Source organism: Sminthopsis crassicaudata, chromosome 1 (assembly GCF_048593235.1).
Source record: "Sminthopsis crassicaudata isolate SCR6 chromosome 1, ASM4859323v1, whole genome shotgun sequence".
NCBI classification, from domain to species: domain Eukaryota; kingdom Metazoa; phylum Chordata; class Mammalia; order Dasyuromorphia; family Dasyuridae; genus Sminthopsis; species Sminthopsis crassicaudata.
Window position 1 is genome coordinate 556,369,813 of NC_133617.1, and position 25,812 is coordinate 556,395,624.

Below are 25,812 nucleotides of genomic sequence, written 5' to 3' on the forward strand. Positions count from 1 at the left end.
TTCATAATTTTTCTCATATAATTCCTGACTATTCTTTGGTAGATGGATTCCCAAATATTTTATACTTTCAACATTTGTCCAAACAAAATCTTAAAAAGTTACCTATCTCTGAAATAATATTCATAGCTGCTCCATTTGTAATAACAAAATATAAAAACAATCTATATGTCCCCAAATGAAGAACAGCTGAATATATTACAGAATATATTACTGCAATATTATGATGTTCATGAAAAACAATAAATAGGAAGTATACAAAGAAACATAGATCTGAGATCATTGAGTGGACTCAGCAGAACTGGAACTATACATAAACTACATCCATATAGTTTTATAAAGAAAATGAACAAAATAGAAAAGGAATAGGGCTAATAGTGGTAGAACTTTGGACAAGCCTAGTAGGTGACACAGAACAGAAATGTTTTCTTTGTTATTTGTTAATTTGCTTTGATATTTTACATTATTGACTCAAATGGTGTTAAAGCATCATTCAACACTCAACACATGCTTTGAAGGAAAAGCAAAATTCTTATGAATGTATTTGTGACATTGGAGGGTTAGATGGAGGCCACTGCATTGCAATAGCCTCTAGACGGAAAATAAAATGTTGAATACCAATTTAACTGGAACACATAATATATGAAGGTAAATAGTATGAAATAAGGTTGGAAAGTTAGGTTGGACCCAGATAATGTAAGACTTTGGCATAAATATTAAAATGTAAAAATAGAAAAACTTAAATAATGAATTTCAGGGTTTCTTTTAGCATTCATTGAAGACTAGAGCAGATACTTCTTATTTGAAAACATTCAAATTGAGACGTCATTGAGAAAGCCACACATAAGAAATATCTAAAAGGACACCAGAAATTAAAGATCAAGAAAAGCTAATAAAAAGTATCAGAAAATTACACCATCTCATCCAAACCTGCATAAGAAGTTGGACAAAAGTGTGTAGGCATTTGGAGAGGGATCAAAAGAACAGCAGAAGCTCCACTAAATACCCTAAAGTATGTGGGTGTCTTGGGCAGGGAGGGCCCATGGCATCTGGATCCAGTCTGATCTCATTGGACCTAAAATATGCTAAGTAGATACACAGCAAGGGAAACCACCATGAAATCCGGATCTAAGGTTAAGAGAATCTTTGTCTTGGATGATGACAGTGGACAAAATCAAGGGCAATCCTCAGAGTGATTGGACCTTTAACGAGAGTTCAGGAGAACTCAATAACCAAGCACATGTGTCTAGAAGCCTTGAGAACTTTTGATTCCATCCTTCATGGTATCAAAGATAAATTTCCCTTTCACTGGCTCTTCAATATTTTGTGAATAGATATTTCTTTTTTTTATTATAGCTTTTTATTTACAAGATATATACATGGATAATTTTTCAGCATTGAGAGTTGCAAAATCTTATTTTCCAATATTTCCCTCCCTTCCCCTCCCCCCTCCCCCAGATGGCAGGTTGACCAATACATGTTCAATATGTAAAGTATAAGTTAAATACAATATATGTATACATGTCCATACAATTATTTTGCTGTACAAAAAGAATCGTACTTTGAAATAGTGTATAATTAACCTGCGAAGGAAATAAAAAATGCAGGCGGACAAAAATAGAGGAATTGGGAATTCTATGTAGTGGTTCATAGTCATTTCCCAAAGTTCTTTCGCTGGGTGTAGCTGGTTCAATTCATTACTGCTCTATTGGAACTGATTTCGTTCATCTCATTGGTGAAGAGGGCCATATACATCAGAATTGATCATCATATAGTATTGTTGTTGAAGTATATAATGGTCTCCTGGTCCTGCTCATTTCACCCAGCATCAGTTCATGTAAGTCTTTCCAGGCCTTTCTGAAATCATCCTGCCAGTCCTTTCTTATAGAATAATAATATTCCATAATATTCATATACCACAATTTATTCAGCCATTCTCCAATTGATGGGCATCTACTCTGTTTCCAGTTTCTGGCCACTACAAAGAGGGCTGCCACAAACATTCTTGCACATGCAGGTCCTTTTCACTTCTTTAAGATCTCTTAGGGATATAAGCCCTAACACTGCTGGATCAAAGGGTATGCACAGTTCAATAACTTTTTGAGCATAGTTCCAAATCACTCTCCAGAATGGCTGGATATTTCTTTAAAATTTCCACCATACCCCTCTATAACATTTTTCCAAGGAAGTTATATTCTAAATAGCTATCAGGTTGTTCTACATATATGTTGAGAAGGTCTAGGATAAAACCTTGCAAAACATCCAAAGTAAGGGGATGGAGGGTGGATTTAACAAGAAATATATAAATAGAGATTCAGGAGTGAGGAGAAACAAGAGAGCAATTTCCAGGAGCTAAGGGAGGAAAAAGAATAAAGAAGGTAGTGGGAAGCTACCTTACCTACCTTATTATAAACAAGTAAAGAACCAAAAGGATTAAGAAAAGGCCATTGGATCAGGCCTTTGAGACCCCATTGGTCATCTTTAAGAGAGCTGTCTTGGTATGGTAATGAGGTTGGAAGCCAGATTACCATAGACTGAAAATGAGTAGGAGGTAAGGAAATGGGCATAGTTAATGTGGAGAACTTAAAAGTTTAACTGCAAGAGGGAGGAGAGGTCTTTGAGAGATGGCAGAATCAAGTGAAAGTTTTATGAGAATCATGAATGAGACCTGGTCATATTTGTAGTGTAGAGGAAAAGATAGTGCATAAGGAGAGATTAAATAGAAAGGAATAAGGAAGTATGAACATGGACTTTGTAATGACTACTTTTAGATATATCAGAGCTTTCCTTCTTCACAGGGGAACTGGATAATGAGGTAACATAACACCCAGGCAATTAAAAAGATTTCCGAGGCTCAGGGCTGCTTGATATACCAATGATCCTTGTGAGTGAAGTCTAGATTGAATTTAGTTGCCTGTAGTAGCCAGAAACCACAGAACCAACCTTTAAGGAAGTAGTTGCAGACTTGGGATTTTCCAAACATCCTGATTCTTGGCTCATTATGTCTATGGATGACCTCTTCCTTAATCACCATTTTGTGCCTGAAAACTTTTAGAAACTATTATTAATATTTCATTCTCTTCCACTTCATTTGAACTGAGAAAGTCTTTTTTCTCCTCTGCTCCTTTGCAAATTTTTCTCTGACAATAGACACTTTTGTAATCTATGATCAGAATCTTATTTATTTTTTAAAGAAGCTAGCTTTCAGAGGAATCAGGAAGGGAGGTGATCAAGAGCACAGATAGGTTGAAAGGCCACTTATTCATCAGGACTAAAGCAAATATATAGATAAAACTTTTATTGACCCCTTACTAGGTGCTTTGTAACCAATCTAAGATATAGAGTAGGAGAAAAAAGGAATTACTTGTGGATAGCTCTTTCATTTTCTCAGGAAAGGGAAATATAAGGAGAGGTAAATGAGAGAGGGTATATAAAAGGGCATCTGCAAGAAGTCTCAAAAAATCAAGGAAAAATGAAGCAGAGAGGGCCCCACAAAGCTCTTGAGAACACATAAGATAGCCTTAGTTACAAGGTTATTTATAATTGTTTCATTTATATTTAGTTGATAACTAAATTGTAAGACTAAAAAAGTTTGCTAGCCCAAACCAACTCCTGGAATACTTTCAATATTAATTTCAGATTCTACTGTATTTCCAGTACAGTAGAGAGGTAAAAGCTTCGTAGTATTTCTTTACAAATCGAAGGAAACCCTTAAAATACATGATAGTACCAGATTTTTAATAGTTATGTGAAAGTCACAAAATTTTAGAAATGGAAGAGACCATAGAGTTCTTTAACCAACCTTCAACCTCATGAATGAAAAAAAAAATCATTTCTACAGCATCCCTGACAACAGTTAAATAATAGTTTCTACTTGAATACCTCCGATGTTGGGGATATTACTCCATTTCCTCCTAAAACAAAACCTTCCAAACAATTCATTATTGTATAATGTTAAAAAAATTATTTTTTCCTGCACTGAAAATTGCCTATATTTAACTTCTCATTGGTTTTTTCATTCCTTTAAGAACTATATAAAATAATAAAATTATTGCCTCTTTGATGTAGATTTATTAAAAATATTTAAAATCATGCCATATCCCCCTATCTTTTTTCCTCCTACATGATCTGAACTTCTTCATAAGTTGTGATTTCCAGATCCCTTTTTATCTCTAGTCATGCTTTATTTTTAGCATATTACTTTTTTTTTGTTTAAAAAATTATTTCAAATATTTTAGAAAAGGATTTAATATCTAATTAATGTAGAATAAAAGAAATATCTATGAACAAAAGAGAGAAAATAAGACTTTGTTTAACTTGATTCTATTCTGGCATTATGGATAGATATGAGAGGAGAAAACTTGGGAAATTTCTACAACTCTTTCCTGGGAGAGTGCCCTATGAGAGATTCCTCATGGATTTAAGTGAATTACTAATATTCATTTTTTAACTAGGTTCATTCATTTTTTCAGTAAAGAAACATTTACTTTCTCTTCTCTTCCCATCTCTCACTGGGGAATAAGACTAGTAAGGAAACCCAAAAATCTTGTAATAAATGCAGACATCGAATAAAACAGATTCCCTTATTGGTCCTGGTCAAAAATGCATGTCTCATTCTGCAACTTGAATCCTCTATCAGAATGTAAGTAGCAAGCTTCATTATTATTAGTCCTATAGAGTCATAGTTGTTATTTATATATGGTCATTTATTTTTACTTTTCTTATGGAGATATTTTCTCCATAGGATTTTACTCCTATGTTATATTTATCTTTCCTTTGTTCCTTTGAAACATACTTTTCCCAAATCTATGGTTTATGTCATACTGTGCTCATCATTCCTCTCCATCTCCATCACAAATTCTAGAATGGTGTCTTCACTTTACAAATTGTCATTATTTTCACCCCAGTTAATAAAGATCACATACCAGTTTTGCTATATTGAATTTTTCACCTTTTAAAAGTAAAAAAAATTCATTTCCTTTGTTCTCAATTACATGTAAACAACAATTTTTAATATTTAAACAAAATTTTGAGTTCCAAATTCTCTCCCTCTTTTCTCCCTCCCATTTTCTTGAGAACGTAAGCAATTTCATACAGATTATACATGAAACACATTGTTCCTTTAAAATGTTGTGTAGGATAGAATAATGTATTTCTGATGAGATCCTGGGTTACTAGGTGGGATTGGCAGAGGAAGCCTGAAGAACTGATGAAATTATTCATCCAAGAAAAGGTACTTATGAGGATCAGTTCAACCTCTGGAAATTGTGGGTTGGCCCACTTTGCTGTGTCCAGTCAGAAATCCAAGTTATGTCAAAGCCCTGAAGTTAAATTTCTTCAATAAATCTGTCCAGGGTTCACTCCATCTTTGCTAAACCCTTTCTGGGTCAAACCTGCCATGGCTTCTGTCTCATGGGTTTTTCTCCTCTTGTACCTCACTTTTAAGGTGGTAAACTCCTCAATAAATTTAGTCTGTCATTTAAAGACATTTTTCCACCTCATGGAGTATACGACTTCAAAACAGTTAATTGTGAGTTCCACTAGAGAACTTGTTAATTTTAACAATTAACAATGAAAACATTGTTAATTGTTAAAATCACTTTGATGTCTAACTATATAATCTCTCAACTATAATTTGTATTTACTGTTCCAGGTGTCTATTGTATCTCTTCATTTTGCCTGAAAGCTCTTCTCCTTAATAAACTTACCAAAGAGAATGACCATTGTGAATTCTTCAAAAGCCCAAACCCCAACATTTGATGCCTGAACATCAATCTCAACATTTGGTGCTGTACCTCAACATATTACTTCTATCATAGGATTATGATAAGCATGTTATAAGCACTGAATAAATGCTTTTTGATTGATTAATATCTAAATAGTTGAATTTCTACAACACTGTTAAATGTTGCCTTTTGCCTAGTTTGTGATGTTTTTCATAATATTCATTTATTTTTTCATTCTGCCTTGGGTTTTACCAACTAGATTTCTTTCCTTAAACTCAAATCATTCTGCCTCTTATTGATTGACCTAGTCCCAATTGGTCATTGTTTGGACCCTGATTGATTTATAATGAATATAAGAGTGAATGTAAATAACAATTATTTCTGTTTTGGCTAGAAATTCTGAGGGTCTTCCCCTCTCAGATTGGACTTTTTTTTTTTTTTTTTTTTTGAGTAAGTAAAAGAGGCTGTACTTTGTCTCATATTTTACCTGGTTTTAATTCACTGAATGGGTGTTACTCCATCAAACTGAGACCTGTTAAAGATCTTTATTTAAGAAGGCCCAAATCTCCCCCTGCATTGAGGGCCTTCTCCAGTCATCCTGATTTATAACTTGCCACTATATACCCAGATGGCTCTGGAGGAGAAATGAGGATGGCAACTTTCCACAGTTTACCCTTGCTGAAATCCAATTCACCTGCATGTTATGGCACCGCCTCCCTGATGTTATAAGTCCTTTGAGAACAAAGGATAAATGAAAACAAAAGTTTAATTTCACAAAGAGCAACACTGATTCTTGCTTCATCCAGCCCTTCCCCTTATCAAAGACCTTTTATGGAAAACTTAGATCTCTGAGTTATTGACATCAGTTCCCTGTACAAACTCTGTACAGACTCTGCCATAAAATTGAGTGTATAGTAATAGTAATTAGTAATAGTAATTATAATAAAATAGTGATAGTAATTGTGCTTGCCATCTCTATTTGAATTCTTCCTCTTCCCCTTCTTCTCTTATCCTCTTCCTCCTCCTCCTCTTCTTTTTCTTCTTTGCCTTCCTCTCCTCTTCTCCTTTTTCATTCCTGAATCTTCCTCTTTTCTCTTCTTCTTCCTTTTCTTCTTTCTCTCTTCTTCCTCCCTCTTGTGTCCATTCTTTCATTCTCACCCTCTGTTCCTCCACTCTTTCATCAGCTCTCCTCCTTTCTTTCTCTCTCCCTTGCTCCTTGACCATAATATTAGGTGAGGCAGGTCAGTTAACTTACCTGTTGGTATTCTTGATATGTTGTTTTCTAGGCAAATTTTGTTACTTTTTTCTAGTTCTATAAAATAATTCTCAGTAATTTGATTGGCATGATATTGAAAAAGTGATTAAATGAATTCTAAAGTTCCTTTGTGTTCTAAATCTTTGATCCTGTCAATAACCTACCATTCCTAATAATGTTGCTACTTTACAAGGCATCAATAATTCCTTCCACCTTGAAGAAAAGAATTCCACAGTGAAATAAAAAAAAGTGGAGCTTCAGGAACTTTTTAGGATAATACAACTAATACAGTGAAGTAAAGTCTATGATAAAAATCCATTCCAGGATAAAATGCCAAAATTCCTGTAGTAAAGGATATGGAATACCCACAAGAACTTTGAAAGTAGTTGGAATGCTTAATAAATGAACTGAAAGAATCATTTGAATATGAACATGGTTACTTTTGAGTAAAAGTAAAATTAATAGCTTAGAACAGGGGCTCAGAAACCTGAGTTAGTAGACACTCTGGAAAAACAAAGAATGGAGGAATTATTTTAGAACAGAGTAAAAATATAGCAGAATATACCCCATGCCTGTCACTGATAAAAAAAAAATTCTATATACTTGAAAATATTTAAAACAGCACTTTTTTCCAGTAAAGATAAGGATAAAGAAATAAAGTAGATGTCTATCACTTGTGGAAAACAAGTTGTAATAGTAAATGAATGTAATGGAACATTATTATGCAATAAGAAATGACAAATGTGATTAATAGCGAGAAGCAGGGAAAGATTCAAAGTAAAATAATAACAACAATATAAAGAAAAACAAATCATAAAACAATTGAAACAATTGTTTTATGGTTACCAAATTTTCCCCCAGGAAATAGAAGATACTTCCCTTCACTCCTTTATGAAAGTGAGGAACCTTGTGAATTATTTTTATTTTCTGAATTTTTTTTTCTTTTTGTATCTCATTTTGTTTACTTTTTTATTCAAAGGGATAATTCTCTGGGGATAGGTGATAGAATAATTGGAATGCAAAGAGGAAATATATGTGACATCAAAACAGAAGATATCAAAAACATTTTAAAAGACAACAAAATTGATGAATTTGTTAGCTCTTCACCATCAAAAACTTATATATAACTCAGGTTTTTGTAATTCTGAGTTCAAGAAAGACATTCTATAAGAAATAATTCTGTAAAGCAAAAGATGACATGTGTAAAATCACTGTGAGAAAGTGGTAGAGAGAGGAAAGCAAGAGCAGCCTCAAGAAAATGAACCATGGATTTTTGGGGGAGTTTTGAAGGAGGCTGTAACTTGCTCATGAAGGAGGTTCCATGATATTCTGTTTTTAATGAAAAAAACCTCCTAGATAGTAACTTTTTAAAATTTTACTTAGAACTCTGGAGTTAGGTGTTCATACTACTAATTAATAGTAATAGCTAGCATTTATATAACATCCACTCTGTTGCAGGCATTGTGTTAAGGCATTGATGTTAAATATCATCTTATTTGAACTGTTAAATATCATCTTATTTGAACTTCACAACATCCCTAGGAAGTTAAATGATATTATTCTCCCATTTTGCAGCTGAGGTAACTGAGGAAAACAAAGGCTAAGTGACTTATACGAGATCACACAGCTAGTAAGTATCTGTGTCTAAATTTGAATTCAGATTTTCCTGACTTCTGGCCCAGCAATCTATCCCCTTGTGACACTTAGCTAGAAACAGAGTGCCACCTAGAATCAGTGATTCTCTGTGGATGTGATATGTGAATTATTAGATTGTGGATTTTTAACTAGCTAGAACCTTAGGGGCTACTTAGGCCCTATCATTTTACAGTTGGAGAAATTGTTTAATAAGGAATAAACGACTTGTCTAAAGTTAGAAAGTATAAGTGGCAAAATCAGGATTTCAACTTAATTCTTCTGATTCCAATTAAAGTGTTCTTTTTCATTGTACCATATTTCTCTTTTCCTCTGATTCGAATACTTTCAAGAAACTATTTTATTATTTTTTTTTCTTGTAGTACCTAGGTTTTAAATTTCTAAATGTCTTCATGGGAATTCAGTTGATCTTAAATTATCTCTTTGTTTACCTAGAAAGTTTTTTTTTTTTTAATAGATACTTAATACTTTTTGCAATTCTGATTTTTTTAAACTTTACTCTGCAATTTCATCCTATTATATTTACCCAAAGAAACTTAGTCACTGAAATGAAGGGCTTTGTTAAAAGAAAAAAAATTTAGGATGATTCCATGGCATGATAATATTGTGAAGCATCATTCTTCATTGAAAGCTACATTCAGTCTTATAGATGATTCTATATCAATAAGAGTGTGGATTCTAAAAATGCAATCAATCAATGCCATCTTGAAAGGTTGCTTTTTTGTTTTTATAAATAGTCATAGTTCTTTAATTCTCTTTTCACTTTTGAAATATACAACACATTGTCCAAAATGAAATAGGGCAAGGTATTTTAAGATTTACAAAAATCTTCATTAAACAATATAAATAAGTGCTAATGTTATTTCTATTTTTACAGATGAGGATCCTGATGTTTGAGATGTTAAATTACTTAGTCACACACAACTAATAAATGTGTCAACATAATTATTAAACATTAATTCAGTTTTTATCTTAGTAAACCAAAAACTAAGTAGTTTACAAATTTGTCAGGAACATGAAAAACATCTCTATGTGATCTTTGTGGAATAATAAGTGTATGATCTAGTCCTACATCCAATTTGTATTTTTTAAACTTATACTCTTGAATGAGAAATAGCTTATAAGAGTGGGGAATTTTTTATCCTTTAAGAAATGGTGTAATTTTCACTTTATAGTACTTCTGTTTCCATTATGTTTTTTCATAATATTTTGAACTTGAGAATTGATAATAGTACTTTTGTGGAAAGTTCTATGGAATTTTTTCTTTTATTATTTTGTTTCTTTTATTTTCCTGCTCACACTTCTCTGTCTGTCTGATCCCTTCACTTTATACATTTACTAAGTTACTTGAATTCTTTTTTTTTAATCTGTATTTATTTTGATGTTTTTTGGTTTTAAATAACATTTTATTTTTCCAAATACATGTAAAGATAATTTTCAATATTCACCTCTACAAAGCTTTGTATTCCAAATTCCCCCCCCCTCATCTCTCTAAGACAGCAAGCAAAGTTAAACATGTACAATTCTTCTAATCCTATTTTCATATTTGTCATGCTGCACACACACACACACACACACACACACACACACACACACAGATCAAAAGAGAAAAAAAAAAAAAAACACGAGAAAGGGAGAAAAAAAGCCAAGCAAACAACAGCAGCAACAAAAGTGAAAATACCATGCTTTGATCCACATTCAGTCTTCATAGTTCTCTCTCTGGATGTAGATGACACTTTCCCATCACTGATTACTTGAATTCTTTCTTACAAGCAATTTTATTGTTGAAGTTATCTTAGCATAATCAATAGCTATAGGTAATTTTACTATATTTTTGGGTGATTTTGAAATGATGAATTACATTAAGCTTACCAAAATATTTGAAACTCCAGCAATATCCTTACTTGACTTTACTTTTCTGATCATCATTAATGTTGATACTGGTTCCTGTTTCTCTGTAGTTGAGGTAGGAGTAGGGGGAAGGATATAACATTTTTTTACAAAGCTAACACACACTCCTTTCAGAAAAGATACTTAAACAAAAGACTGAGATTTTGATCTATTATATTTGTTTTGTTTTTTCAAAATATATGTAAAGATAGTTTTCAACATTCACCTTTTTTTTTACCTTTTTTTTATTATAGCTTTTTATTGACAGAACATATGCATGGGTAATTTTTCAACATTGACCCTTACAAATGCTTCTGTTCCAACTTTTCTCTTCCTTCCCTCTACCCCCTCCCCTAGATAGCATGCAGTCTCATACATGTTAAACATATTAAAGTATATCTTAAATACAATATATGTGTATATATTTATACAGCTCTCTTGTTGCACAAGAAAAATTGGATTTAAAAAGGTAAAAATAACATGGGAAGAAAAACAAAAATGCAAGCAGTCCACACTCATTTCCCAGTGTTCTTTCACTGGATGTAGCTGGTTCTGTTCATCACTGATCAATTAAAACTGAATTGGATTTTCTCATTGTTGAAGATAGACACTTCTATCAGAATTTGATCTATTATATTTGAAGAAAGTTTTGTGGATATATGAACAAAATTTGTTACTTAAATATTGTAAATCTAACTAGTTCTGGGCAGATTAATTTAGTTTCACTTTAGATTTATCTATTTCACTCAAAAAAGGACATTGATTTAGTTACATTCCTGAAGTTTTATAATGTATAATTAAAATTACAGTCTCAAATGGACTGTGCCTGCCTGGAAAAAAGCAACAAAAGCCTTTAAAAATACTCTAGTGGATCTGTCAAAGCTTTCATGCTCTTTTGATGAGGTTCAAGTACCCAATACCATATAGTAAGCTATTTTGTTAATGTTTGTCTAAGCTCATCATTCATTAATGTAGGGTTTCTAAGTTATTCCCAAATTCAGCAAGGCTATTTTTACTGTTCACCTTGTACTCCAAGCCCCAATCTGTTATGCTACTATATTACTAATCATGCCACAGGCAAGATCCAACAGCAAGGCATTTTAATTAAAATATCAAACAATATAAATAAGCAGAAAATGGAATCAAATCAAAAGTAAAACATTGCTTGCACAATGTGAATCTCATGTTCATTTCTGGTTGCTACAGTCTAGGAAGGACATCATTTGGCTGGGTGGTGAATAACAAGTATATGGAAAAATCTTTAGACCATGTCATCAAGCAATTATTAAGTGACATTCTGAGATATAAAGACCAAGGTAAGCGTCTATTTTAGGATTGACTAAAAGAACTATTGTGGCAGGGGTATAGTGCAATGGATGAAGCCCCAGCTCAAGAATCAGGAGGGCTTCAGATCTGGCCTCAGGTACTATATATAAGATGAACTGAAGAAGGAAATGACAAATCTTTGTTAAGAAAATCTCTGATGAGGTCATGAGGACTTGGTTGTGACTGAACAACAAGAAAAGGGGCTATTGAAGACTTAAGATGAGATTTGAGTTTTCAAGTGCTTGAAAGACTGTCAGTAAAGGAAGAAGAATTATGTATCTTGATTGGTTCCAGAGAACAAGACTAGGAGCAATAGATAGAAAAGGAAAGAGACATATTGAGGGCTGATACAAGGGGGAAAACAATTAATAAAAATGAGAGATGAACAGTGGGATGCCCTGCCTCTGGAAATGGTAGGGTCACTCTTATTTGGAGGTCTTCAAACTGGGGACAGATGGCCACTTGTCAATAAATTATTCTGGACAGTCTTTCAGATATGTTGGATTTGATAATTGCTAATGTTTCTTCCAAATCTAAAATTGTGTTATCCTTACATGGTAAGCCCTGGTCCAGAATTGCAAATCCCACTATCAAGCATCCTAGCCTGCTGTTCACTTTTCAAATTAATTTTCTTCTTCATCCCTTAAATTCCAATGGAGAACAATTAGAAAAACATATTACTCTTGTGGTCTTCAATATCTTGCCCAAGACTTTTTTTTTTAATCTTTAGCAATGATTTCTAAATTCTTCACTATTTCTTTTACACTTACATAGATCCTCAGAAATAGTAATTATCCTTTTGGGATCCAGCTTGAAAGGTCCTCTGATATGGAATGCATCCTTTGAGAGGACAGCATACATTTGTTGCTTTTTATTAGGCCTCAGTTCCCAAGTATGGAGTTAGCAATCACTACTCTTCCCTAGTTTATGTGTTTCTGCTTTTGTCACTCTTAACCAACATAATACTCCTACCGCAGATCATACAACTTGCTTCTCTTCTAGAAGAGCACAAATTTTTACTTTAGCTGCACATCTGCAATTGTTCTTTTTCTTCCTTTCTTTGTATGACATCCTTTCTTCACCCTTCTGCCATTTCAGATCCTTATTTATGTATTTATTTATTCTTTTTTTATTAAAGCTTTTTAATTTCAAACCACATGCATGGATAATTTTTCAATATTAATTCTTGCAAAACCTTGTGTTCCAATCCCCCCTTCTACCATCCCCTCCCCTACATGGCAAGTAATCTAACATATGTTAAACATGATAAAAATATGTAAAATCGAATATATGTATACATATTTATACAATTATCCGATCCTTTTTAAAGCTTGTTTCCTCCATTAATGTTACACTTCCACTTTTGAAGATCAACTTAATTGTCTCTAGTAACCTAGAATGGGGGAACAATTATTCAGATTCCTTCACTTTGCCAAGTAGTCTGTACTTGGTATGTAGCTAGTAGTGACTTTGCTATGGTAGATATACAAAAGCTAACTACAAAGTACAAATTATTGCAAAATGTTTCTTGTCTTCCATACTTAAGATTTTTTTCCTTTCCTTTTTTTTTTTTTTTTTTTTTAAAGAACTGCTTGTGTATCTCAAAAAGAATTGCAAAGATTAATTTGTGCTTGTTTGCATCTTTTTCTTCTGTCTGGAAGTTCTGATTTTTGGCAAGGGCATTTCCTGGAATCTTCAACTTTGGAATTTCTTTCATGAAGTGATTGGTGAATATTTTCTATTTTCATATTGCTTCTTGTTCTAAAATGTTGGGAAAGTTTATTTTAATGATTTCATGAAATAGAATATCCATGTTCTTTTTGGGTCATAGATTTTAGGTAATCCTGTAGTGGTCCTCAAACTTTTTAAATAGGGCGCCAGTTCACTATCTCTCAGACTGTTGGAGCGCTTCACATTCTGTCTCAGCCGCCTCAGCCCAGTGCCAGAAGTGTGTGTTGCTAACGCGAGTTTAGGTCCAATGTCACTTTGGGTCTGATTTTGCCATAGGCTGGCCCCATAAACGTCCTCAGTGGGCCGCATTTGGCCCATGGGCCATAGTTTGAGGACCACTGCTCCTGTGTTTCTTAAGTTACCTCTCCTTGATCTGCTTTCCAGGTCAGTTATGTTTTATAGCATCTAACATTTTTCTCTGTTTTTTCATTCTTTGGATTTTGTTTTAAATTTTTTTGTTGCCTTCTATTAAATTCTGTTTGGTCCATATTGATTTTTTTAAAAACTTAGGTTTTTTTAGAGAGTTACTAGGGTAAGATTTTGACTTCTGTTAAACTGTTGATGTTTTTTTTTAAAAATCAGTCTTCTATAGTTCTCACTTATTTTGTAATATCTTTAAAAAACTCTCATGTCTTTTCTTTGAAGAATTCTAATAGTTTTTCATGCCAGTTGTTTTTTTTTTTCCTTTGAACTTTTTTTTTTTTTTTTTTTTTTGATTATAGGTATTTTTAGTCATTCCCTTAGGTTTGTGCCTTGGTCATCCCTGACATTATAAAAGTCTTTTTCTTTTTCCTGTCTAATATTTGTGGCTAAGGCCTCAAGAGTTGATTTCTAGGTCTTACCTACACTAAGGATCAAATCAAATTTAGGAATTTTAAGTTAGTTCTCAGAGTTAAAACAACATCAAAACAGATAGGAAGAAGGAAAGGAAAATGAGAAAATATTCAAGAAGGAATTAGTCATAAGAAAAATAAGCCTTAAGCTTGGAGAAGGGATGGTGAAGAAAAAATTATAAGGAAAAAATTAAAATGTAATAACTTGATATAAAGAGAGGAACATAGAGAAGAAAAGTATAAGAAAAGAATAGAAGTAAGTAAACAATTAACTTTCATAATTGTAAATGGTATAAGCTCATCCAAAATGGAAGAGCAGAATGGATTAGAAATGAAAATTAGCAATATGTTGTTTACAAAAAGCATACTGGAAACATAAAGATTCACACAGTTAAAATATGAAGTTGAAGCAAAAATCTATTGTCTCAGCTAAGAACAAAAAAAGCAGTAGCAGTAGTTATTGTTTCAAACAAGGAAACGCAGAAAGACTTAGTTTAAAAAAAAGATAAAGTGTAATACATTGCTGGTGGAGTTGCGAAAGAATCCAGCCATTCTGGAGAGCAATCTGGAATTATGCCCAAAAAGTTATCAAACTGTGCATACCCTTTGACCCAGCAGCGCTACTACTGGGATTATATCCCAAAGAAATACTAAAGAGCGGAAAGAGACATATATGTGCCAAAATGTTTGTGGCAGCTCTTTTTGTTGTAGCTAGAAACTGGAAGATGAATGGATGTCCATCGGTTGGAGAATGGTTGGGTAAATTGTGGTATATGAAGGTTATGGAATATTATTGCTCGGTAAGAAATGACCAGCAGGAGGAATACAGAGAGGCTTGGAGAGACTTAAATCAACTGATGCTGAGTGAAATGAGCAGAACCAGAAGATCACTGTACACTTCAACAACAATACTGTATGAGGATGTATTCTGATGGAAGTGGAAATCTTCAACATAAAGAAGATCCAACTCACTTCCAGTTGATCAATGATGGACAGAGATAGCTACACCCAGAGAAGAAACACTGGGAAGTGAATGTAAATTGTTAGCACTAATATCTGTCTGCCCAGGTTGCATGTACCTTCGGATTCTAATGTTTATTGTGCAACAAGAAAATGATATTCACACACATGTATTGTACCTAGACTATATTGTAACACATGTAAAATGTATGGGATTGCCTGTCATCGGGGGGAGGGAATAGAGGGAAGGGGGGTAATTTGGAAAAATGAATACAAAAAAAAAAAAAAAAAAGATAAAGTGTGAAACTACATTTTGGTGAATGATGACATAGATAATGTATTTATTTTAATACTTAGCATATATATATGCATCCTTATAAATTATATTATAAGGAAAAATAGAAAATGAACTGCAAATTGATGAGGCAGGGCTCAATTTAACCTGCTCATCCCTAGATAAATATGTTTTTTTCAAAAACAAGAAAGAAAATATGATATGAGTAGAATTTTAGGAAAATTGGATATGATAGAAATTATATCAGTTATTGAATGGGAATTGAAAGCAATCAATACAATGTACATTTATGATTTCAGGGAACTGATGATGAAATATTTTAGCTATTTTTGAGAGGCGATAGATTTAAGGTGTGCAATGGAACATATTTATGTATACCCATGCTATGGCAATATGTTTTGCTACTATGCATATTTGATAAAAGAAATTTGTTTTTTTTTTCTTGGAAGTGAGAGGAAAGAAAATATATTTCTATTAATATTTTTAAAAATAAATGAGAGAGTATATTAGAGATGTGAAATGTTGTATGATCTTTCATGAGGTGATTTATAGTTTGACTTTGGTTGCAGGACACTTTTTATAAGGTGGGAATTATCTGTAATGTTTGTAATGTAAAAACAAAACATCAATAAAATCAAAAGTGTAACAAAAATAACCAAATGAAAGGTTGCTACAATTCATTAATTATAAAAACCGTAAATCAAAATAACTCTGAAGTTTTACCTTATGCTGAGCAAATTTGTGAAGATGACAGGATATATGAATAGTCAATGTTGTAATGGTTGTAAAAAGACAGGCTTATTTTGGTGGAGATGCAAATTGATGTAACTTCTCGAAAATTATCTGAAATTATGCTTGTTTGTTTGTTTTTTTAATCAAAAGGTCCATATTCTTGGATCTAGAGAGCTTATTACTAGGGGTACATCACAAGGATGTCAAAGATAGGAAGTTCCAATAGATACCAAAATATTTTTATCAGCACTTTTTGTAGAGCAAAGGCTTCAAAACAATGCAGATACCCATATTTGGGATAATTATTAGTCACATTATATTACATGAATATGAAGTGGTAAATATAAAGACTACAGGAAAATATGGGAAAACATATATGAACTGATGCAAAGTTAAATAAGGTACCAGAAAAAGTACTTACAGTGACAATAATAATATAAATGAAAAAAATGTTGAAAATGAACAAGTGTGTATGTGTTTGTAAGTGTAAATAAGTAATTCTACTGACTAAGTTTGGTCCCAAAGAAGATTTGAAAATGGTGTACTTCCTTTCCTTCTTTGTCACGATGGAAGTGAAGGGATGGAGAGCTGTGCCTGTAGAACATGGCATCATACTATTTTACTACTGAATTTAATTATCTATTAGCTATTTTGGTGATCTGCTTTTTTATTTTTATTTAAAAAATTCTTTATTGTAAAGAATGATTCTTTGATAGAGATATTTCTAATGTGAAATGAAGAAAATGTAAAAACAAAAAAAATCAATTATTTTTTAAAAATTTATGATAGATATTTCCTTCTTATTTCATAAGTAGCTGATTAAGATTTACAGCTTTTTCCTAAAGCTTAGCAATTTCATAGCTCTCAACAAATTTTCTTTTCAGTAATTTTTTTTAACATAGCTACCTTCTTTAATTATAGACTTTCTCTTTTCTAATGTTTAAGAAAAATACTTTCTTTTACTTAACTATTTTCTTTATCAGTGTCTTTTATTATTTTTTCTTACCTCCCTTTACTTACCTTGTTTTACCAAATACTTTATCCTTTTCTTTTCTCCTTGAGTCTTTTTCAAGTCTTTAACCTCCTTCCTTTTTTCTTCAGTTTGAGTAATTCCTTTTAATTGAGCCTTTTTTCATTTTTAGCTCATTTCTCATCCAACTTTTCCTCAAATTCTTCCAAATTTATTTTCCTCAAATTCAATCTCTAGCCATCATCTCAAATTTTAATCACTTTCTAATCTCACAACATAGAACATGAATGTACTTTCACTATTATATCAGGAAAATAAATTACATTAATAATGAAATCTGTAAATGTGAATTATGCTAACAAATTTACTTTGGTGTGATGCAGTGTAGTTGAGTGTAAAGGTCATAGAATTTGGAGGCAGACTACTGAGTTTGAATCCCATATCTGCCACTTTTTATATTTATCATTTTGGCAAATGAATATAACTACTCTGCTCCTAATTTTCTTCAACTACAAAACGAGGTCATTCTGTATGTCTAAAGTTAAGTGATTCTTTTGCTTTCCTTTATCTGTCCAAAGTAATCAGCATTAGATTCCATTCTCTTCTCTTTTATCTTCATTTATGTAAACCTAGCAAATTTCATAATTAATTTTATTTATGAAACATCCTAAAAATTTTAACCAGCACATGTAATTTTTTTATGCTATATACTAATCTATAGTACTAATTGCCATCTTCCTAATTTAGCTACAATGTATATTCCCCCCTTATATATTTTCTTTGGCCTCTCAGCTACAGCTTATGATTTACCTTTTAATAAATATTTGTTGAATTGAATCTCCTAGCAGAAAATGCTGGGTTCTTTCAACACAATTATAGTTGTTGGTCTGTTAATCCTGTGAGTCAATCTACACTAAACAAGAAGCTCATATCAAACTCTTGGCAGCTTTAGTTAAAATTAAAATGCATGCTTAACTGTAGAGATTGTCAAGTGTGGAAATAATATTTGTCCAGCTGGACAGCTTTCTTTTGTAGTCACTAAATGAAAGTTGAGATTCTGTCTCCTCCTTGAAAGCTTCTGTGTCAGGAAGGTAATTTGGACTGTTTGTGGTTTGACAGGGATTATTAAAATCAGATGAAGTGAAGGGAAGCAAGTGTGAGAAAGCAAAATTGACACTGACACTCTCTATTATTTGCAGCTTGAATCATGATGACTATGTTGATATGATAGATTCACTGTTGAGATATGTTAAGCAGCAAATAAAATAAAATGCATCTACCGTGATGGATTTTCAGATTTAACTTGAAGAAACCCAATACTTATTTTCACTGATTCCTTTTTAAATAGAATTTTGGGTTTTCCCCATATGAATTTGTTCTAACCCACAACAAATTATCTTTCCCTTGATTTTATAGATTTCAAAAAACATATACTATGAATGATATATTATAGAAAATTAAAAATTAAATAAGAAGTCACAAGATGAAGACATAGAAAGAGATCTAAGACATAATTTAGTCCACTTTACTCATAAGAAAAGTTGGTAAGAAATTCACTATATTGTTTTCATGAAATTTTTCCCCCTGCATTTTCATTTGGAGATCATTTTTTAAAATCTCAATTTTAGATCATATTCATAGCTAATGTTTTTTGAAGTTATAATAAAGTTCTGTCATTATTAGAGTTTTAAGATTTCTATAACTAATCTGGAGAATCCCCCCTAATAACACTTTAAAGAAAGAAATTAATTACCAGAGATAGAAATAATATCGAAGTTTTCTTACTCAATGAAACAAATATGTAAAGGGGGACCAAATGGTGCGAAAACATCATTATCCTCACATTAAGATATATCAGATGTGCTTGAAAGCATAAAATATATGTCTGGAAATCTAGGGACAAAGAAGAGAAAGGAAAGATGAATTAGGTTAGGGTTTCTGAACTAAGGAGGAGTTCTGATCTGTGATCATCAAGCAATGAGATCTGCTGACCTGCCCCTCAATACCGAGGGCTCCAGGTCCTGAAAGAAGCCTTTGATAGAACCCCACCCCACTGCCATTCACTGGAAGTAGATCTGGAGCAGCCACTGACAGATCCTAATCATCTTTCCAATGGAAGTAAGGGCATCCAGAAGTGCCTCTGCACTGGCAGTCCACGTATTCAAACAGTGGTGGGGCTGTGTGGCTCAGACCTCCACTCTGGCCTAGTCTTTTCTTTAGGCACTGAGTCTTCCTCCCTTCAGACTTGCAAGTTGTCAGGAAAACAGGAAAACAATTGGCAATGAAATATGGTCCAGAGTTGCTTTAGAGGAAAGAAAATAGAAATCAAGGATAAGGATGAAAAAAGGCAATTTTAGAAGACTTTAGAGTTTTATGTAAGTTCAACTCTGATTCCTTTCAACTTTTTGTTGTTTAGTTGTTTCAGACTCTTTGTATTGTTTTTTTTACAAGGATACAGGAATGACTTGATATTTCCTTCCACAGATCATTTTACAGATGGGGAAACTGAGTCAGAGAGGCTTAAGTGACTTTCCCATGGTCATACTCTTAGTAAATATGTGAGACTGGATTTGAACTCAGATCTTCCTGACTTCAGAAATGGCACTCTGTGCACTGTGCCACGTACTTGCCTTCTCCTTCAACTAGATGGGGACATAAACATTCTATAGAAAATTATAAAATATCTTACAGGGATGGTTCAGTCATGCCTAACTCTCTGCAATCCCATGGATCACACCTTACCAGACTTTTCTTCATTGTCTCCCAAAGTCAGTCCAAGTTTGTTGCTTTATCCTCTTCTCTTTTTACTTTTAATCTTCATTCAACATAAATTAATAGTCAATTGTTGTAGAAACCCCAGAGGGGTTGCAAAATGTGTGAGGCAGATTTAGGAAATCAGTGTAAGGATTAGGTATTGTTATATTTGAGAGAAAAAAAAAACAAACTGCTTCAAGAGGGACTGGACTCTCCTCATTAGAACTTTTCAAGCAAAAGTTGGATTCTCATTTGCAATATATATTATAAAATGGGTTCTTGTTCAGATAGGGATAAATGAGATTGGTTGGACAGATACTCAGTTCTTAAAACTATTAGATTCTGTAAATAGAAGCGATGCAGATTCATTTTTGTCATGCTTAGTAGGGAATGCTTGGAGGTTCTATTACTTGTGATTCTTAAAAACTGAGGAAGAAGAGCGATATTTGGCTGCCACTTTTTAAAAAGAGCATTTGTATCCAGAATATTCATACTAGAAATAGCAATGAGTTTCAGGTCTATTTAAATAAATACAGTTTAGTATTTAAACGTTAGCTTCTACTGTACAACAATGAATTATTACTTAAAAATCTCCCTGGAAATTAACATTAATTTTTTTCAGTCAGGCTGGCTTTGCCATGATTTTTCATATAAATAACATATTCCAATTACTCATTCACTACAATCCATTCTCTGCACAGTTCCCAAAGTGATTTCCTCTTGCCTTTCTTGTAAATATGTCACAATCTCATAGAGTAAACTCTGATATCTTCCTTTTCCTAAGGGAACCAAAATACACCTTTGGACTTTTACAATCTAAACCTTTTCTTTTCACATATTTTATTTATTTTAATCAGCCAAGATATATCTTCACATTCTTCCCTCAAACTCCTCCCTGCAATTAAGAATATAAGAAAAAAAATAAAACAAATTACAAACATTTATCATAAACCAAAACAGCCTTCTACATTGGCTATGTCCAAAACAATATTTGTTTCATTCTGAGTTCCTTACTTCTCTGTCAGGAAGTGAGCAACATGTTTCATCATTAGTCCGTGGAATTCTGGTTAGTCATAGACTTATTAAGAGTTCAGTATAATAATATTTCAGAATATTTTTAGATGCTGTAATTTGTTTTGATCCCTAATATATGGGCATATTTTTGTACATCTTTAGAGTTTATTATCTTTCCCATAGTCTGCCTATCCTCTAACTCTCCCTTCTCTCCCTTCTTTCCTGTTTCCCTAATGAATGATATATATTGCTCTACCCAGCTGTGCAAATGTATATTTTTGCTTTTGACCATCTCAGATAAGAGTGAAGTTTGTTAGACATTTCCTTCAGCCACTCCTTGTTTGTATAGATATCTAGTTGTGCATCTTGATAATATGAGATAATTTTCCCCAGCCTTCCTTTCACTACTCCTTTTCTTCTAGTGTACAATCTCTTCTCCTCTCATCTTATTTTTTCTTAAGATCATCAAGACATTACAAAACCATTCCCAGGCTTTGTCTATTAGGTCTTCTAGTTTGATGGTGAGAGGGTTCAAAGTGAGTACATTCATCATCTCCCCATATTTGAATATAAGCAGTTTATCTTTGTTTAGTTTTTTCTTTAAATCTCATTCACTGTTTTATGTTTCTCTTCACTCCTATGTTTGAATTTCAGAGTTTCTCTGCCATTCTTGCATTTTCATTAGGAATGCTTGAAGGTCCTTTATTTCATTAAAAATCCTTTCCTTAAAAAAATCTTTTCCCTCCCTCCCTAATATTATTCTCAATTTTGCTGAGTAAATTATTCTTAGCTGTAAGTGTATATCCTTTGTATTTTAAAATAATGTATTCCAAATTTTCTGTTTCTTTACTTTGATGGCTACTAAATCACATGTGATCCTGATGGTGGCTTCTTCATACTGGAATTCTTTCTAGTTGTTTTCTAGGACTTTTTTCTTTGCCCTGAAAGCTTTAGTCTTTGTCCGTGATATTCCTTGGAATTTTAATTTTCCAGTTTATTCAGGAGATGACTGGTAGAATATTTCTATTTTTATATAGTCCTCTGGTATTAGAGATCTGGTAGTTTTAAGATTTATTGAAATAAGCCTAACTAATAGCATTGTTGATGGAGTAGTGAGCTAATCCAACCATTCTAGAGAACAATTTTCTCAAAGGGGTATCGAACCGTGCATACCTTTTGATCCAGCAGTTCCTTTATTGGATTTATATCCCAAAGAGCTCATAAAAAAAGGGGAAAGGACCCACATGGACAAAAGTGTTTGTAGTAGCCCATATTATAGTGGCATAGAAGTGTAAAGTGAGTGAATGCCCATTCACTGGAGAGTGACTGAATAAGCTATGGTATATGAATGTTATGGAATATTATTGTTCTATAAGAAATGATGAGCAGGCTGATTTCAGAAAGCTGGGAGAGACATGATCTTATGCTGAGTGAAATGAGAGAACATTGTACATAGCCAACAATAAGATTATGTGATGATCAGTTCTGATGGACATGACTCTTTTTCAACAATGAGGTGATTCAGGGCAATTCCAAAAGACTTGTGATAGAGTCATCATCTACACACAGAGGAAGGACTAAGTGGATTGAATATGGATCACAACATATTACTTTCATCTTTTATTGTTGTTGTCATTTGCTTGCTTATTTTTTTCTTTCCTATTTTTTTTCCTTTTTGATCTAATTTTTCTTGTGGAGCATGATAAATGTGGAAATATGTTTAGAAGAATTGCACATGTTTAACCTATGGATTGCTTGCTATTTAGGGGAAAGAGGAGGTGTGAGGGAGGGAGAAAAATTTGAACACAAGGTTTTGCAGGGATAAAAGTTGAAAACTATCCATGCATGTATTTTGAAAAATAAAAAAGCTGTTATTATTTTTTAAAAAAGAAATAAGAAGTATAGGTCATTTTTTCCTCTCTTAGCCTGCTTTCTAGGTCAGTTATTTTTTCTATTAGAAATCTTACATTTTCTTTTATTTTCTTAGCCTTTTGGCTTTATTTTAATATTTCTTCATGTTTTATGAAGGCATAGGTCAAGGGGGTTGTAGTTTGAACTGAGTTTTATACCTCGTTGCCAAGCTATTAATTATTCCCTTTTGAATTCTGTAACTCATTGATTTTCCATTTTCCCCCTAAAGTGTTCTCATTCCATATAAAAACATTTAAAAACTTTTTAAAGTCTTGCTTTTTATTTCTTCAAGGATTTTTTTCTTAAGCTATGTTATTTTGAGACATTGCTTCTATGTTTTGCCGTCATTTTCTACTGTATTTATGTCTTAAGGAGCCTTGCTACCATAATAGCTTTTTATTGATGGGGTTCTTGATTTTCCTATTCTTTTAGTCTGACTACATTTCCTGACTACAGACTTGTTGTCAGAGCTGGAATCTGCAATACTTGTAGAGGGAAAATCTGGACCGGCCTTATTGCAGCTTTTGTGGAACTTTATTATGTTATTCTAGGATCTCAGGGACAGGCTGGAGACCTCAAATTTTTAGTTCTCTCTCAATGGTCTGATCCAGGGCAACTTCTCATTTGTTTCTCATCCTTCCCTTCCCAACCTCCTCTAAGCTCTGCAAATTCCTGACCTGGGTGTGGGTTTGCAAAAGTAGATTGCTGCTGTAAGGTTAGAATTTCAGAGAAGTAAACACAGGTTAAACCTGTCAGGATCCTGCACCTTCTGATGCAGATGTGTTTGAGAGAATAAGGATCTTGTGATCAAGGTCAAGATCACTCCCTGCATTCTGGGCTATCACTACTCATCTGGACTTTTGTTTTGCCACCGGACTCCCGTGACCAAAGTGAAGCTGATGGCCTTGTGCAACAGATTCACTTATGTCCAGTTCACATGCAAGCTGAGACACATTCTTGCAGGGTTATTAATCCTTTTCAAGAACAAAGGACAAGCAACCATAACAAATCCCTATCTCTGGGCTAGAGCCCTGTTGGATCAAAATCACTGAACTGTAAGCTCCCCCTTTGGTCTTGGATTCTTGCCTTGGTAATTTCTCTGTAAGCTAAATTAGATACTGGGGATGAGACCCTCTTCCTCAGTCTAGGGTCTCAGTCACTCCACTGGCATTCTGACTTCCTCCTATCTCTATAGGAAGCCCAGAGCATCGCTACTGAGGAACATCATTCCCTGTGCAAATTCTCCTTCAGCCCTGTGATCTGGAACTGGGCAATGGCCCAAAGAAACACTTGTGAAGGCCCATTCACAAAAAAAACGGATAAGTAATTACAAATTGACTAGATTGATTAGATAAATGCTGAGATATCTCTTAATTTTGAGATTATATGTTGCTAGATAATCATTGGAAAAGGTTCTGCTTTTGGAAAAAGAAATTATATTATCTTGATACAGACTAAATGCCATTTAAATTTTTTTCATTCTTATTTTCTATTCGTCTTCTAGTACAAAATGACTAATATAGAAATGTTTTACTTGCATGTACATGTATAATCTATATCAAATTGATTATTGTCTCAGGAAAGGGAGAGGAGAAGGAGGAAGGAATAGAATTCAAAACTCAAATTATTTTACAATGTTTAAAAGTTTAATATGTAATTGGAGGAAATATATTTTAAAACATGAAAAAAGCTAGTTGATCTTATTTTCCCCTCTTGTACACACTTGATGTATAATAGCATAACATATCTTTAGAGGTTATTTAGTTTTAAGAATTTTCATTAATTTAGTGGATCCAACTGCTGGGGTTTTATAGAACCTAAGAGTTTCTGTGATTTTAAAGGCATATTTAAAGAAAGATATTGTTTGGCCCTACTTCATTTTATTTTTATTTTTTTAAAAAAAATTTTCTGGGTAGAAGTGCTATTATTTTTTTAATTTATTTTTTATTAATTTTTATAATTATAACATTTTCTTTGACAGTACATATGCATAGGTAAATTTTTTTTTAACAACATTATCCCTTGTACTCCCTTCTGTTCCGAGTTTTTCCCCTCCTTCCCTCCATCCCCTCCCCTAGATGGTAGGCATTCCCATACATATTAAATATCTTATAGTATGTCCTAGGTACAATATATATGTGCAGAACCGAATTTTGTTGTTGTTATTGCAAAGGAAAGATTGTATTCCCAAGGTAAAAATAATCTGAGAAGAGAAACAAAATAAAACAAAACAAAAACAAACAAACAAACAAAAAAAAAAACAATGCTCACAGTTTACACTCATTTCCCAGTGTTTCTTTTCTGGATGTAGCTGATTTTGTCCATCATTGATCAATTGGAATTGGATTAGCTCTTCTCTAGATTGAAGATATCCACTTCCATGAGAATACATCCTCATACAGTATCATTGTTGAAGTGTATAATGATCCCCTCATTCTACTCGTTTCACTCAGTATCAGTTGATGTAAGTCTCTCCAAGACTCTCTGTATTCCTCCTGTTGGTCATTTCTTACAGAACAATAATATTCCATAACATTCATATACCATAATTTACCCAACCATTCTCCAGTTGATGGACATCCAGTCATTTTCCAGTTTCTAGCCACTACGAAAAGAGCTGCCACAAACATTTTGGCACATACAGATTCCTTTCCCTTCTTTAGTAGTTCCTTGGGATATAAGCCCAGTTAGAAGTACGGCTGGGTCAAAGGGTATGCACATTTTGATAACTTTTTGGGCATAATTCCAGATTGCTCTCCAGAATG

The 25,812-nt window shown here is 33.1% G+C and overlaps 1 protein-coding gene across 4 annotated transcripts in view; it reads left to right on the forward strand.

The window, feature by feature from the left end:
* Positions 1-25,812, forward strand: part of KIAA0825 (KIAA0825 ortholog) — a 541,416-nt gene that overhangs the window by 28,271 nt on the left and 487,333 nt on the right. For 2 of the 4 annotated variants that reach the window (XM_074282081.1, XM_074282085.1), the window contains exon 2: positions 24,243-24,370. The exons of 1 other annotated variant lie outside the window; for it this stretch is intronic. Coding sequence is in view for 1 of the 3 variants with exons in the window: in XM_074282079.1 (XP_074138180.1) it covers positions 21,655-21,672 (18 nt within the window). In the remaining 2 variants the exon portion in view is untranslated. Of the gene's footprint in view, positions 1-21,650; positions 21,673-24,242; positions 24,371-25,812 lie in introns of those variants that run through there. One more of the 4 variants, XM_074282079.1, reaches the window with a different exon arrangement.